A 17,537-nucleotide genomic window follows, 5' to 3' on the forward strand; every position below is an offset into this window, starting at 1 on the left:
TCTCCTAATTCATACCCCCACTTTCAGGCTCAATATCCATACTTCTATTTTCTACTCAATAGCCATACTTCTATTCTCTTCTATTCTCTGTGTCTCTATTTCTGTTTTGCAAATAAGATCATCTATTTCTTCTTTTTTGTTTTTATTTTTTTAACTTTTATTTTGCATTACTAACTGGAGCATAGCCAGTTAGAAATGGTATACAGTTTCAGGTGAAGATCTAAGGGACTCAGCCATGCATATACATGTATCATTCTCTTCTAAACTTCCCTTCCTTTTAAATGAATAAACACATAATAGAAAATGCTTCTTCTAAAGCATTAGGTTTTGTTTACCTAATAAGACTTTATATCACTGTGTGTAAACAGTAGAGCCCCAACAGTAGCTCTATAACTAACACTATCCTCAGTACCTTAATCCTAGGAAAGAAGTCCAAGAGGCATACCAAGGAGCTGGAGGCAGATTTCTTGTATTTAGAATGGGCAGCCAGTGTTGCCTGGCTGCTCACAGTGAGAAACTGTGACAATCCAAGAAGGATCTTTAACAGCAATCTCTGTGCCAAACCACTCTTCATTCCTTTTTTTTTTTTTTTTTTGCTCCATTTAGGATGTAACTGTTCCCCTTTTCTGGCTTTAGACATTTCACTTCCTCCATGTTGCTAATAGTTTTTATTACCATTGACAGAACATAATCTGTTTTCCAGGCTCTGTGATGAATGTTGCACAGATATCATCTCATGTAATCTTCACATCATGATCACCCCCATAAAGTAGTTTTCATTTTGTAAACAGAACTTTGAAGATTAGAGACTTCAGATAAACCCAAAGTTGCACATTAAGTGGAAAACCAGGCCTGAAGCTCAGATCTTGTTAATTACATAGCTCTTACCCCATGACTGCCCTAAAGGACCTACTTGGCAATTTACTCATCATTATTACCTCTCTCCAGAGTTCATGATACTCAGAGAGTGTTCAGTAAATAACTGGTAAAGCATGTACTGACACAGGTCATGTTTACATATTGACTTCATTATTATCTCCACTAATTCTGTGCCACAACCCATTGTACCCCTCTGTACATGGTGGCACTGAGATATAGCAATAAGAATCTTGCCATTCATAACATATGTTTAGTTATAGTAAAGCCAGGTCTAGTCCCAGCCTTCAGTTCCTACTGTCCGTTTCCTATTCTACCATACTGACAACATCCCAGGTTACTCTGTAATGTAAAAGGATTAGGGAAGCCCTCCTGTCCAGGTTTGTTTGAAGAGAAGATGTCCTGATTACTGAGTTCAATTACCACGCTTATCTGGTTCTCCCACCAAGGTACAGCTTCCAGCTTAGTCTCCAACAATATTCCAGTTGATAATTATTTCTCAGTTTTCTCCAGAATCCATGGAGAAAGAGTGGGTAATATCTACTGGAGATCCTACAGACACATCAGCTCTTAGTTTTTATGACATTTTAGTGATTTGTAGTTTCTGCATTCCACTTTTGCTTTCAAAAGTTTCCAAATTATTTGAAACCATTAAAACAAAAAAAGTGAAAATTTCGAGTAAAATAAATTGCTGCCATTACAAAAGGCCTGAGACAAAAGAACAAAGGGAAGTTCACCTAAGCATAGATAAATATGAGAGTTCTATGTCTCCTCTTAACCTGACTTGCAAAATCTAAGATCACCTAGAATTTTATTCCTGTGCTATGGGAGTGTAACCTAGATAATGTGCTGGATTTAAGTAGTATTAGTTCTCTGTCCACTTAATACTGGACACAGCTGGAAGAACCCATATGCTGTGAGATCTGGTAAAGTCTAGAGACTGATTATGGACAGATATTTATCACACTAATACTTAAACTTGTTCAGTAGATGTCTTTACAATGGAAAATTCCATAACATTTATCTTATTCACTGTTATGCCCACAAGACAAGGCCCAGTGACCTAGAAAGTACTGAATGAGTAATGAATCAATACGACCTTGCCTTTCAAATGATGATGCAATTGTTTATTTATTTACATGAAAACAGAATATATGTGTTCTCAGTCCTGTCTGACTCTGCAACCTCATGGACTGTAGCTCGCCAGACTGCTCAGTCCCTGGGATTTCTCAGGCAAGAGTACTGGAGTGGATTGCCATTTCCTTTGCAAAGAGTCTTCCAGACTCAGGGATCAAACCCTCATCTCCTGTGTCTCCAGCATTGCAAAGGGATTCTTTACTGCTTGAGCCATCAGGGTCAAGTGAAATCAGAAACATAAGTGAAGTAATTGGGGTACAAAACAACTACATTAATTTTAAAAATATATTCTCTTTAAAGTTGAAGATGTAAGAAAACCAATTCTGAATGAACTCCATCCACTTTTCTTAACTCTTAAATCAGTGTTGTGATGACTGGAATTGCAAAAATAAAATAAATAAACCAGTTTAAATATTTTATGTGTCTGAAACTTTAGTGCAGCACAAAACATAAAATTTTACCTATATGTGCACACACACACATGCAAACACCAATTATTAAAATCTTACTCCATCATCAACAACAAAAACAACTTGATTAAATGGAGGGCAACATTCGGAAAACAAAGATCATGGCATCTGGTCCCATCACTTCATGGGAAATAGATGAAAAAACAGTGGAAGCAGTGTCAGACTTTATTTTTTTGGGCTCCAAAATCACTGCGGATGCTGATTGCAGCCATGAAATTAAAAGACGCTTGCTCCTTGGAAGGAAAGTTATGACCAACATAGATAGTATATTAAAAAGCAGAGACATTACTTTGCCAACCAAGGTCCATCTAGTCAAGGCTATGGTTTTTCCCATGGTCATGTATGGATGTGAGAGTTGGACTGTGAAGAAAGCTGATCGCCGAAGAATTGATGCTTTTGAACTGTGGTGCTGGAGAAGACTCTTGAGAGTCCCTTGGACTGCAAGGAGATCCAACCAGTCCATTCTAAAGGAGATCAGTCCTGGGTGTTCATTGGAAGGACTGATGCTAAAGCTGAAACTCCAATACTTTGGCCACCTCATGTGACGAGGTGACTCACTGGAAAAGACTCTGATGCTGGGAAAGGTTGGGGGAGGGAGGAGAAGGGGACGACAGAGAATGAGATGGCTGGATGGCATCACCAACTCTGTGGACATGAGTTTGAGTGAACTCTGGGAGTTGGTGATGGACAGGGAGGCCTGGCGTGCTGTGATTCATGGGGTCGCAGAGTCGGACACGACTGAGCGACTGAACTGAACTGAACTGAAAGGTCTGAAATAGACATTCCGCAAAGCAGACAATAAGCAGATGAAAATAGCACTACCATTAGGGAAATGCAAGTCAAGTTGCCAAGGAAATGTCACCTACCATCCACTAAAATGGCATTCACTGAAAAAAAAAAAGAAAAAAAAATATGGTGAAATTGGATCCATTATACACTGTTGGTGGGAACTGTAAAATAGGGCATTCACTATGGAAAATAGTATGGAGATTCCTCAGTTAATTTAAAATTAACATTACCTTATGATTCAGCAATTCTACTTCTAATTTACATCCAAAAGCGTCCTGAGTGTTCATGTTTATAGCATGTTCATAGCAGCATTATTCATAATACATTGGAGGTGAAAACTATTTCGGTCCATTAATAATAGGATATTCAAAATGCGGTATATACAAACATAGAATATTACTCCCACTTTGAAAAGGAAGGAAATTGACATAGTTGGATTCTACTTGATGGATGAACCTTGAGAAGATTAAGTAAATTGAAATAAGCCACCACAAAAAGACAAACACTGCAGGATTCCAGCTATCTGAGGTTTTTGGAGTAGTTAAATGATAGAAAAAGAAGGTGGGAAGGTGGTTTCAGGGACTGGGGAGGGGAAGATAGGTAGTTTAATGAATATAGAGTTTTCTTTTACAAGATGAAAAAGTTCTGAAGTTTAGTTGCACAACAGCGTGAATATACTTAATACTACTGCACTATATACTTCAAATGGTGAAGATAGTAAATTTTATGCTTTATAATCTTTGTGTGTGTTTGTGTGTGTGTGTGTGTGTGTGTGTGCGTGATCAGTCCTGGTCAACACTTTGCGATTCCATGGACTGGGGCCCTCCAGACTCCTGGGTCCGTAGAATTTCCCAGGAAAATATACTGAAGTGGGTTGCCATTTCCTACTCCAAGGGATCTTCCCAATCCAGGGATTGAACCTGCGTCTCCTGCATTGGCAGGCAGATGCTTTACCACTGCACCACCTGGGAAGCCCTTTCATATGTTTTATCACTATTTAAAAATAAGGCTCCTTATCTAGTTCTAAGGTATCCTGTGATTTGTGAGTTTGCTAACTTCTCTCTTTTTTTATAATTCCATCTACTGTTGAACCTCTCCAATCATGTTTAGTTGTTAAATACCTCGGTTTCTAATACCTTAGATTCAAGGGGTTAGATCTGATAGACAGAGTGCCTGAAGAATTATGGACAGAGGTTCATAACATTGTATTTGAGTCAGTGATCAAAACCATTCCCAAGAAAAAGAAATACAAGTAGCAAAACGGTTGTCTGAGTCGGCCTTACAAATAGCTGAGAAAAGGAGAGAAGTGAAAGGCAAAGGAGAAAGGGAAACGTACACTCTTTTGAATCCAGAGTTCCAGAGAATAACAAGGAGAGATAATAAGTCAATCGTCAATGAGCAATGCAAGGAAGTAGAGGAAAACAATAGAAAGGGGAAGGCTAGAGATCTACTGAAGCTAATTGGGGATACCAGTTGCAAATTAGTACGTGTTATGTTGTTTATGGGATGTGTTATGTTGTTTTGTATCATGTTGCTGACTATAAAGAAAGTACAGCACCAAAGAATTGATTCCTTTGAACTTTGGTGTTCGAGAAGACTGTTGAGAGTCCCTTGAAATTCAAGGAGATCAAACCAGTCAATCCTAAAGGAAACCAGCCCTGAATATTCATAGGAAGGACTGATGCCGAAGCTGAAACTCCAATACTTTGGTCACCTGATGGGAACAACTGACTCATTGGAAAAGACCCTGATGCTGGGAAAGATTGAAGCCATGAGAAGAAGGGGATGACAGATGATGAGATGGTTGGATGACATCACCAACTCGATGGACATGAGTCTGAGCAAGCTCTGGGAGTTGGTGAAGGACAGAGAGGCCTGGCGTACTGCAGTCCATGGGGTCGCAAAGAGTTGGACACAACTGAGCAGCTGAACTGAACCGGTGTTGTTTATAAATCAGGCCAAAACTAATTTTCAGTGTTCTAATCTCAAAACCTGAGGTTCTATTATTCTCATTCTCATATTGCTACTCTCCTTTGATGGTTTCAATCTTCTGGGTGTTCCCAGGAGATGCTCATGAGGGAAGTTTACCTGATTAGGGATCCTTGGTGGCTCTGATGGCAAAGAATCTGCCTGCAATATGGGACACTCGGGTTCAATTCTTGGGTCAGGAGAATCTGCTGAAGGGAATGGCAACCCACTCCAGTATTCTTGCCTGGAGAATTCCATGGGCAGAGGAGTCTGGTAGGCTACAGTCCATGGGGTTGCAAAGAGTCAGACGTGACTGAGTGACTAACACTTTCACTTTCACTTCATTTTACCTGATTATTAGAATCTAAGTCCAGTTCTCAATGTACATTCAGGTACAGATCCTTAAATGCAAAAATGAAGTTCTGTCCTGATGTTATCAGATTAAGCTAAAGCAGGACGTTAATCCACATACATTCCCAATAGCATTTCTCTTACCTTGTTACTATCTTTTCTCCCTTTTTCCTGACCAATGATCTCAAAGTTCTATAGGTCAAGCATCTTCCTTATTTGGCTCCTTTAATGTATTCTAGCTCCTCCAGCCATGATAGCCAGAACTGTCTCTTCATATGTCCTCTCTCCCCTAAATACTCAAGCACGTTGCTGCTGAAAACCCTCTTAACTTTTCTTAAACCTCCTAATATGAAGATCAAAATCTTGACAGTGATCAAATGGGCCTTAGTAATCACGTGTTTTAGGGCCTCTCTAGTTTTATCTCACAGTTCTTTTCCTCTTTCTCAAGTTTATCAACTGTGCTGTGCCCTCTTTCAGATCCTGTGCACTTGCTGTTGCCTCTGCCTAGAATGCTTTCTCCTTTCCCTACCCTGCACTCTTAATCTCTCTGTGGATCTCAACTCAGGTAAGAGTTTCTCAGAGAAGTTCCCCTGGACCTTCAAGGAATACTACCTAGTTCATCGAATAACAATAATAATGGATATTAATGTAGATACTTCTCACTGGAAAAGTCCCTGATGATGGGAAAGATTGAGAGCAGGAGGAGAAGGTGGGGGACAGAGGATGAGATGGTTGGATGGCATCGTCGACTCAACAAACATGAGTTGGAGCAAACTCCAGGAGATAGTGAAGGACAGGGAAGCCTGGAATGATGCAGTCCATGGGGTCACAAAGAGTCAGACACAACTGAGCTACTGAACAACAACAAATATTTATACACATGAAAGAGAAACATAATTTCTTTGAATATAAACACTCTCCCATTGTAACTTTTGAATACATCGAACTCTTCTTTCTAGCCTTTACTGTATTAAATAATTATAACTTGCATGTATGATTATTTGATTAATGCCTTTCTGGGTCTAGACTGCAAGCTCTATGAGAGTTGAGACCAGGACTATTTTCTCCTCATCAGAGCATAGCAATTTGGTACATCACAACAGCTGTGAATAAATTTGGGAGAAATGAATAAATGACCTCACTGAAACTGCTAATTTGTTCACATCACTTTCTCCTCTGTCAGCCTTGTCTTGTCTTTACTTAGCTTCTTATCTAGTTTAGATTCTTTTGACCATTATTATAATTAGTTTTAAATCACTCAAATCCTTCTCTCCATCATGTCTTCCTGCCAAGTCTTTGGTGCACCCACGTGCCTACTCCATTCCTCTACCTGTTAAGCTTTCCTGGAGAAAAACCCCAAGTCAAGCAGCAATAAATTCATCATCACCTACCTCAAGTGTTGCTGCACTCTTAGGACTTTTCTTTATTAGGACTGTGCTCGTGATCCATTGGAATGAGTGTTGATATGGAATTGGTGCCTGGGGTCTAAATCATAAGGAACAAAAGCAGGATTCACCAGTAAACTGAGGACTAAAAGATCAGTAAGATCTCAGTATCTCCCACCACAGGACTCCTTAGTAAGTCAGGTGGAAAACTGAGCCTGGGGAGACTCTTCCTCTTTACTGACTGATTTGGTGATAGGCTTCCCAGGCAATGGAAAGCCACTCCAGTACTCTTGCATAGAAAATCCCACGGATGGAGGAGCCTGGTAGGCTGCAGTCTGTGGGGTCACTAAGAGTCAGACACGACTGAGCAACTTCACTTTCACTTTTCACTTTCACACATTGGAGAAGGAAATGGCAACCCACTCCAGTGTTCTTGCCTGGAAGAATCCCAGGGACGGGGGAGCCTGGTGGGCTTCCGTCTATGGGGTCACACAGAGTCGGACACGACTGAAGTGACGCAGCAGCAGCAGCAGCAGCAGGCTTCCCAGGTAGTGCTAGTGGTAAAGAACCCATTTACCAATGCAGGAGACTAAGAGTCACGAGCTCAATCCCTGGGTTGGGAAGATCCCCTGGAGGAGGACATGGCAACCCACTCCAGTATTTTTGCCTGGAGAATCTCATGGACAGAGAAGCCTGGATGGCTCCAGTCCACAGGATCGCAAAGAGTTGGACACAACTGAAGTGATTTAGCACACATGCAAGACAGTCCAGGATCTGCCCGAATTAGCGTCTCCTCACCCCCCACCCCCATCACAGGAGGGAAAGCTGAAATAACTAGAACAAGGGAGAATGGCTTCCTTCTCCCACTAATGTTTCTTACTCCTCAGACTCTCTCTGCCCCATACTGAGAATCCAGGTCAAGTATATCATTCTACTATTTAGTTTTCTGCATGACCTTTCCTATCAAACACAGTGATGCATGCCTTGCAAGCCATTTTAAATAAATGTTAGTCTTTAATAAATTAAATTTCCTAAAGGCTGAGATGCTTCTTTGTATAATTGCTTTTTGATGTGCTTTTCATCAACTAAAGAAAATTAAAATCCTGTGTACTTGGCTTTGCTGGGTAAAATGTAAATAAAAAACATACTAAAAGTTGTATTTTATTAAATGTAAATGTTTAATATATTCAAGACATGCACAGAATCTACATTTAACACAAATAACTTGGGTATAAGGCTTTGTTTACTCAAAATTAAGAAATCCTATAGAGATGATGGGCAGCATGTTGACTATAGTAAACCATACTGTATTGAATAGTCAAAGTTTCCTGAGACAGTGTCTTAAGTGTTCTCACCAGACATACAAAAAAAAAGAACAAAAACGAAAGAAAAGGAATATGAATAAGGAAAGAAAATGGTTACTCTGTGAGGTGGTGGTAATGTTAATTATCTGATTGAAGTGATCATTTTACATCGCATACATATATGACAACATCAAGTTGTACGCCTAACATATGGACAATTTTTAACTGTCAAATATATTTTAAGAAGCTGCTTTAAAAAGGATGACTGGACCCTGGGAGGGCATGGTCCAGGCTGTCCCACCCCAGATGGCCCCTGTGAGGCAGTCCAGAAATTTATAAAAAAAAAGATGACTGAAAACTTCCTTTACAGGTTCAGCTTCAAGGTCAAAAATTAATGTATTAGTGAGCTATTGATTCATGAAATACAATCACAAGCTTAGTGACTTAAAAATAACAATTTATTAGTATAAAAAGCAAATTGAAACTTTGATGAAAAATGCAGGTAAAATACAACTTGCCATTCATCCTTTGCTGCTTGTGATAATTCTGGAAAATTTTGCACTTTCTGGAGGAAATTTAAAAAAGAAAATTTATTTATTGAACTTTGCCCTCTTGTGATCTGATACGTATTTATTCTGCAAAAAGTATAATCGCTGAATGTAGAATATTTGTGTTTTAAGTTTGACTGTGATGTTGATTTAGCACATGCAACCTTGATTCTGAAATATCTGGGTTAGTATCTAAGATAATCCATGACATATCTCCTCTGAAAACACTCTTATAGCCAAGGTCAATGTCATGGTGTTTACTTCTTAGTCAAAAGCATAGTTACCATTTTTTTAATTTATATAGTCTCTACAGTTTTTTCAAGTCATTCAGTTCAGTTCAGTCGCTCAGCCGTGTCCGACTCTGCGACCCCATGAATCACAGCACGCCAGGCCTCCCTGTCCATCACCAACTCCCAGAGTTCACTCAAACTCATGTCCATCAACTCGGTGATGCCATCCAGCCACCTCATTCTCTGTCGTCCCCTTCTCCTCCTGCCCCCAATCCTTCCCAGCATCGGTCTTTTCCAGTGAGTCAACTCATCGCATGAGGTGGCCAAAGTATTGCAGTTTCAGCTTTAGCTCAGCCCTTCCAATGAACACCCAGGGTTGATCTCCCTTAGAATGGACTGGTTGGATCTCCTTGCAGGTCAAGGGACTCTCAAGAGTCTTCTCCAGCACCACAGTTCAAAAGCATCAATTCTTCGGCGATCAGACTTCTTCACAGTCCAACTCTCACATCCATACATGACCACTGGAAAAACCATAGCCTTGACTAGACAGACCTTGGCTGGCAAAGTTTAATCACTCTCTAAAACTTTTTAAGTAATTAAGGATAAATAAGATGGCAGAATTATTAACTTTGACATTCTTTTTTTAATTAGTCAGATATGAACAAAAATATTAAGCTTACTTTTTATTTTGAAATCCAGATATACTTGAAATAATCTAATTATCTAGATGCTCCTTAAATATTGAAACTTTGTGATCAGAAAGGAGGGGCAAAAATCCTAAAGAAGAGACCAAATCTTAGTTCCTTTCAGAGTAAACTCCATGATTTTGGGCAAATTAAGTTCTTGGACCCCAACTTTCCTTATCTGGAGAAGATGTCATCAGAGAATTATAAGGTCACTTATAAGACTGTTTAATACTCATTTCCTTTCAGACAGACTCTAACTTTCTTGAACAGAGGGACTATGTTTAACCACACATCCTCAACAACATTTCTGGCTCTCCTGGAAAACAATTAATGTCTTGCCTGATATAACTGGTATCCACTATTTGTGAGATAAATGGATCAGTGTATATATAAATAAGCAAGTTAATGAATGTGTTTGATGAGGAATTTGAAATCTGTCATCCCAAATATTTACTGAGTATCCCAGGCATTTATCCAAGAAACTTGAACAGATGCTGAGTACCATAAGACACATATTTCAGTCACTCAGTTCAGTCACTCAGTCGTGTCCGACTCTTTGTGACCCCATGAATCACAGCACTCCAGGCCTCCCTGTCCACTACCAATTCCTGGAGTTTACCCAAACTCATGTCCACCGAGTCAGTGATGCCATCCTGCCATCTCATTCTCTGTCATCCCCTTCTCCTCCCGCCCCCAATCCCTCCCAGCATCAGGGTCTGCTAAAAGTTCTTTTTGACCTCAGTTTGTTTCTTACCCCTTTAGTGAAAGTTGCTCAGTTGTGTCTGACTCTTTGAGACCTCATGGACTATACAATCCATGGAATTCTCCAGGGCAGAATATTGGAGTGGGTAGCCTTTCCTTTCTCCAGGGGATTTCCCAACCCAGGGATCAAACCCAGGTCTCCAGCATTAAAGGTGGATTCTTTACCAGCTGAGCCACAAGGGAAGCCCAAGAATACTGGAGTGGGTACCCTATGCTTCTCCAGCAGATCTTCCTGACCCAGGAATTGATCTGGGGTCTCCTGCACTGCAGGTCAGAGAAGGCAATGGCAAGCCACTCCAGTACTCTTGCCTGGAAAATCCCATGGATGGAGGAGCCTGGTGGGCTGCAGTCCGTGGGGTCGCTAAGGGTTGGACACGACTGAGCAACTTCACTTTCACTTTCACACATTGGAGAAGGAAATGGCAACCCACTCCAGTGTTCTCGCCTGGAGAATCCCAGGGATGGCAGAGCCTGGTGGGCTTCCATCTATGGGGTCACACAGAGTCGGACACGACTGAAGTGACTTAGCAGCAGCAGCAGCAGCAGCACTGCAGGTGGATTCTTTACCAACTGAGCTATCAAGGAAGCCCTTACTCCTGGCAATAGAGGACTGCCCATCTCTAATCCACTGTACCATGTACCATGGCCACAGAGGTGGGCGTGAGATTCAGCAGATTTGAATCGGGCTCTAGTCTCTCAGAAGCAATAGGCAGCTGAAGTTGAATCACCTGCCAGCAGGGCCCTGAGGATGCACCACAAGTTCTTACTGCTGAGGAGCTGCCCTAGTTTCTTGCTTTCCATGAGTTTAGTTTTTCATCAATTGCATTAATTTTCTGAGCTAAGCAAATTACTATTTCTTGAATGGATCAATCCTTTTGCCTCAAATAATAAAATAATTCATTAATTAAACAATGCGTATACATGAATAAGCAGTAAATACATAAATGTACCTATAAATACATGATATATATGCCAAATGAATTTTTAAATTATTATAGTATTTCACTGAAGTATATTTTACAAAGGAAATCATAAAAGATCTAATCTTTAATCAATTTCCTTCAGTCTATTTCTGTCTAGTTACTAAGGTATAATTATAACTAGCAGTTAATTGCTTCCTTGCTTAATAGGATCTCTGACTAGGGGGATTAATACCCAAAGGAAGACCAAAGTCACTTAAAACTTGTTTGGGAATTATTGCAGTTCCTAGAGTCAAAGAGGGAATTATTGCAAGAGAGAAAAGCACATTGAGATTTTTGGCATTCTATTTGAAAGTGATCGGAAAAGAGAGTTCTGGAGATCTACCAGCAGACTGCAAGCTGATGGGAGTTTAGCAAGACAGGGCTGCTTCCTTCTCCTGCAAAAGGAGAGAAAAGAGACTTTCAGCTCAATAGCACCAGCCAGTTATGTTCCCTCTTTGCCTTGTAAGTGCCCAAATTTTGTTCTTAAAAAAAAAAAAAATACTGACTCTCACCCTTTCTCACATATCATTACCACCAAAATAAAGTAAAAATAGAGCTAGAGCTAGATAGGGTTTTAGGCAATAGAATTCATGGATTGATCTATGATTTGAAGACCTCAGTGTTGGAAAAGTTAAAGCAAGTTGGAAAAGTTATGAGAAGTGTTCAAAAGATAGAAATTGGAAAGGAACCTCTACTATGGCTACCTCTGGGCCATCTATTGCCATAAAGTTGTAGTTTAGTGGCTAAGTCATATCTGATTCCTTTGTGACCCGATAGACTATAACCCACTAGTTTCCTCTGTGTGTAAGATTTTCCCAGCGAGAATACTAGAGTGAGTTGGCATTTCCTTCTGCAGAGGATCTTCTCTACCCAGGCATCCAATCCTAATCTCTTGGTCCTTCTGCATTTCAGGCAGATTCTACATGGCTGAACCACCAAGAAAGTATATACTAGACCTTCAATGTTCTTGGCAGAATTTCTAACTCTCAATTTTAATATCTTCTTTATTATGTTTAAACAAATTTTGCTGCTGTTAAGTCCCTAAGCATGTTGGGCTTTTTGCCACACCATGGACTATAGCATGCCTGGTTCCTCTGTCCTTCACTGTCTCCCAGAATTTGCTCAAATTCATGTTCATTTGTCCATTGAGTTGGTGATACTTTCTAACTATCTCTTCCTCTACCACCCTCTTCTCTTTTTTCCTTCAATCTTTCCCAGCATCAGGGTCTTTTCCAAGGAGTCACCTCTTCAGATCAGGTGGCCAAAGTTTTGGAGATTCAGCTTCAGAAACAGTCCTTCCAATATTCAGTGTTGATTTCCTTTAGGATTGAGTGATGATGGATGAATGTATTGGTGGTGTGTCTGTCAACAATCAGCCTCCACATTTGAGCTTTCCTGTCTTTGATCTCCCCTAGACCTTCTTCCCAAGAACATGAGGAACCACACAGAGCTGAATGAGTTTATCCTACTGGGAATACCTCAGACAATGGGACTGGAGACTGTGCTCCTTGTCATCTTCTCATTTATTTACCTCTTCACCCTGCTGGGCAATTTGCTCATTCTTCTAGCAATTGTCTCCTCCTCGACCCTTCACACTCCCATGTACTTCTTCTTGGGACTCCTATCGATTTTGGACATGCTGTTCCCCTCTGTCACCTGTCCCAAGATGCTATTCTATCTCTCTGGCCAGAGCCGAGCCATTTCTTATAAGGGATGTGCTGTTCAGCTCTTCTTCTATCATTTCCTGGGTTCTACGGAAGGCTGCCTCTATTCTGTGATGGCTTATGATCGCTTTGTTGCCATCTGTCACCCACTGAGATATACGCTCATCATGAGACCTGGAATCTGTGTTGGTTTGGTCATGGCAGCCTGGTTGGTGGGTTGTCTTCAGGCCGCTATCCTGACATCCTTTACTTTTCAGCTACCCTACTGTGGCCCCAATCAGGTGGACCACTTCTTCTGTGACATTCCTGCTGTCTTACCCCTGGCTTGTGCTGACAGCTCCCTGGCCCAGAGAGTGGGTTCCACTAATGTTGGCTTTCTGGCTTTAACACTTTGGTTGAGTGTTTGTGTCTCCTACACACGCATTGGGATTGCCATTTTGAGGATCCGTTCAGCAGAGGGCAGACAGAAAGCTTTCTCTACCTGCAGTGCCCACCTCACTGCCATTCTCTGTGCCTTTGGACCTGTAATCATCATCTATCTGCAGCCCACACCCAACCCGTTTCTTGGTGCCACGGTGCAAATATTAAATAATATTGTCTCACCCATGCTGAACTCGTTAATCTATTCCTTAAGGAACAAGGAGGTGAAAAGCTCACTAAAAAGGGTATTCTATAATATAGTATTTACTGCTCTGGACTAAATTATGAGTTTTGTGAAGGATTTAAATTTATTGTCTTTTAACACCATTTTCCTATTTATTCTTTTTTTTAAAAAAAATTATTGTAGTATATTTTTTTTACAATGTTGTGTTCATTTCTCCTGAACCTTAAAATTAATCAGCCATACCCATGCATGTGCTAAGCTGCATCAGTCATGTCCAAGTCTTTGCAACATCATGGACTATAACCCACAAGGCTCCTCTGTCCATGGGATTCTCCAGGCAAGAATACTGGAGTGGGTTGCCATTTCCTACTCCAGGGGATCTTCCTAACCCAGGAATCAAACCCATGTCTCCGGTATCTCCTCCATTGGCAGGTGGGTTTTTTATACCCCCTCATATATCCCTTTTTTTGGATTTCCTTCCCATTTAGGTCACCACAGAGCACTAAGTAGAGTTCCCTGTGCTACAGTGTAGTTCCCTATCAGTTATCTATCTTATACATAGTATCAATAATATTTATATGTCAGCCCCAATCTCCCAATTCATCCCACCATCACCCCCCATTTTCGACTTGGTATCCATATGTCTATTCTCTACCTGTGTCTCTATTTCTTCTCTGCACATAGATAATCTATTTCTTCTTTTATGTTTGCTTTATTTTAATTTTTTTATTTTTTATTGGAGTATAGCCAGTCAACTATGTTGTGATAATTTCAGGTGAACATCAAAGGGACTCAGCCATTCATATACATGTATCATTCTCTTCCAAACTCCGCTCCCTTTTAAATGAATAAATAGATCATAGAAAATGTTTCCTCACATTTGTCGTATTCACTGTTGAATCCACAGGACATGGCTCACTGTTCTAGTAAGCACTATGCATGAGTTTATTAAGTGAATGAATGGGTACCACTTAACCTTTTAAATTTGATGTGATTGAATATTTATTTACTATAAACAGAAACATAATTTCAATAACTGGAAAACAGAACAACCACATACACTGAAATAAATACATATCCTCTTAAAGTTGAGGAAATGTGAAAACCAAATCTGAATGAACTCTAACCACTTTTCTCAATTCTCAAATCAGTGTTGTGATGACTGGCACTGCAAAACAATTAAATCAGTTTAAATATCTCCTGATATAGCACACAAAAAAATTTTACTTAAAACATGTGTGCTCCACACACAAGCAAACACCAGTTCTTAAAATCTCACTCCATCAACAACACAACAACAAAAACAAAGAACTTGATTCCAAAAAGTGGGCAGAAGACCTCAACAGACATTTTTCCAAAGAAAACATACAGGTGGCTAATAAACACATGAAAAGATTCTCAACATCACTCATTATTAGAGAAATGCAAATCAAAACTATAATGAGATATCATACACCCGTCAGAATGGCCACCATCAAAAGATCTGAAGCAGTGAAGGCTTGAAAGAGTGTGGAGTAAAGGGAACCCTCTTGTACTGTTGGTGGGAATGCAAACTGATATAGACACTCTATAGGGCAGTATGGAGATTCCTTTAAAATTATGAATAAAACTACCATATGATCCAACAGTTCCACTACTGGGCATATTCCCTGTGGAAACCATAATTGAAAAAAGACACAAGTTCTGAAATATTCATTGCAGCACAATTTACAATAGCACATGGAAGCAGTCTTTATGTCCATCAACAGATGAATGGATAAAGAAGCTGTGTTACATATATACAACAGAATATTACTCAACCATAAAAAGAGTGCATCTGAGCCAGTTCTAATGAGGTGGATGAACCTAGAGCCTATTATATAGAGTGAAGTCACTCAGAAAAAGAAAAACACATGTCATATATTAATGCATATATATGGAATCTAGAAAGCTGGTACTGACGAACCTATTTGCAGGACAGCAATGGAGACGCAGACATAGAGAACAGACTCGTTGACACAGAGGCAGGGAATGAGTGGTGGGACAAATGGAGAGAATAGCATGGAAACATATACATTATCATGTGTAAAATAGATAGGTAGTGGGAATTTGCTGTATGATGCAGGGAGCTCAGAAAGGTGCTCTGTGACAACCTACAGGACAGGATGGGGAGTGGGATGGGAAGGAGCCTCAAGAGGGAAAGAACATATGTATACCTATGGTTGATTCATGTTGATGTATGGTAGAAACCAATACAATGCTGTAAAGCAATTATCCTTCAATTAAAAATTTTAAAAAACAAGTAACTTGATTTAAAAGGGTGTAAAGGAACCTGTATGCAGGTCAGGAAGCAACAGTCAGAACTGTACATGGAACAACAGACTGGTTCCAAATAGGAAAAGGAGTACGTCAAGGTTGTATGTTGTCACCCTGCTTATTTAACTTCTATGCAGAGTACATCACGAGGAACGCTGGGTTGGAAGAAGCACAAGCTGGAATCAAGATTGCTGGGAGAAATATCAATAACCTCAGATATGAGGATGACACCACCCTTATGGCAGAAAGTGAAGAGGAACTAAAAAGCCTCTTGAGGAAAGTGAAAGCAGAGAGTGAAAAGGTTGGCTTGAAGCTCAACATTCAGAAAACAAAGATCATGGCATCTGGTCCCATCACTTCATGGCAAATAGATGGGGAAACAGTGGAAACAGTGTCAGACTTTTTTGGGGGGGCTCAAAAATCACTGCGGATGCTGATTGCAGCCATGAAATTAAAAGACGCTTACTGCTTGGAAGGAAAGTTATGACCAACCTAGATAGCATATTAAAAAGCAGAGACATTACTTTGCCAACAAAGGTCCGTCTAGTCAAGGCTATGGTTTTTCCCATGGTCATGTATGGATGTGAGAGTTGGACTGTGAAGAAAGCTGATCACCAAAGAATTGATGCTTTTGGACTGTGGTGCTGGGAGAAGACTCTTGAGAGTCCCTTGGACTGCAAGGAGATCCAACCAGTCCATTCTAAAGGAGATCAATCCTAGGTGTTCATTGGAAGGGCTGAGCTAAAGCTGAAACTGCAATACTTTGGCCACCTCATGCGAAGAGTTGACTCACTGGAAAAGACTCTGCTGCTGGGAGGGATTGGGGGCGGCAGGAGACGGGGACGACAGAGAATGAGATGGCTGGATGGCAATACCGACTCGATGGACATGAGTTTGAGTGAACTCCGAGAGTTGGTGATGGACAGGGAGGCCTGGCGTGCTGTGATTCATGGGGTCACAAAGAGTCAGACACAACTGAGCGACTGAACTGAACTGAAGGGATTTAAAAGACATTCTACAAAGAAGACAACAAGCATATAAAAAGATGTTTAAAATCACTACCACTAGGTAAATGCAAATCAAATTCACAAGAAGATGTCACTCACAGCCATTAAAATGGCTTTTACTGAAAAAATAAAGGAGGGGGGTGGAAATGTGGAGAATTTGGAACTATTGTGCACTGTTGGTGGAAACTATAAAATGGTACAGCCACTATGGAAAAGTGTGTGGAGATTCCTCAATAAATTTAAAAATAAGATTACCCAATGATTCACCAACTATACTTTTGAGTATAGATCCAAAAGGGCCCTGAATATTCGTATTTATAGCATATTCAAAGCAGCATTGTTCACAATAGATAGGTAGGAGGTGAAAGCTATTCATGTTCATTAACGATAAATGGATAGTCAAACTGTGGTATATACATACATGGAATTTTATTCCCACTTTAAAAAGGAAGGAAATTGACACAGATGGATGAACCTTGAGGAGATTATGCTAACTTAA

At 40.3% G+C, this 17,537-nt stretch overlaps 1 protein-coding gene across 1 annotated transcript; it reads left to right on the forward strand.

Annotated features, from left to right (window-relative positions):
* The first annotated feature begins 12,843 nt into the window (after nt 1-12,843).
* LOC129548360 (olfactory receptor 10N1-like) lies at nt 12,844-13,833 on the forward strand. The gene has a single exon (XM_055414892.2). It carries the CDS (start codon nt 12,901-12,903, stop codon nt 13,831-13,833), a length of 933 nt encoding a protein of 310 aa, XP_055270867.2. The 5' UTR covers nt 12,844-12,900.
* The last annotated feature ends 3,704 nt before the right edge of the window (nt 13,834-17,537 follow it).

Source organism: Moschus berezovskii, chromosome 25 (genome assembly GCF_049115385.1).
Source record: "Moschus berezovskii isolate FMDL1 chromosome 25, NW_MosBer_1.0, whole genome shotgun sequence".
In the NCBI taxonomy this organism is placed as follows: Eukaryota; Metazoa; Chordata; class Mammalia; order Artiodactyla; family Moschidae; genus Moschus; species Moschus berezovskii.

What these genes read in the sequence shown, in the direction of transcription:
- LOC129548360 (XM_055414892.2), top strand. Translation starts at nt 12,901, where the DNA reads ATGAGGAACCACACAGAGCTGAATGAGTTTATCCTACTGGGAATACCT.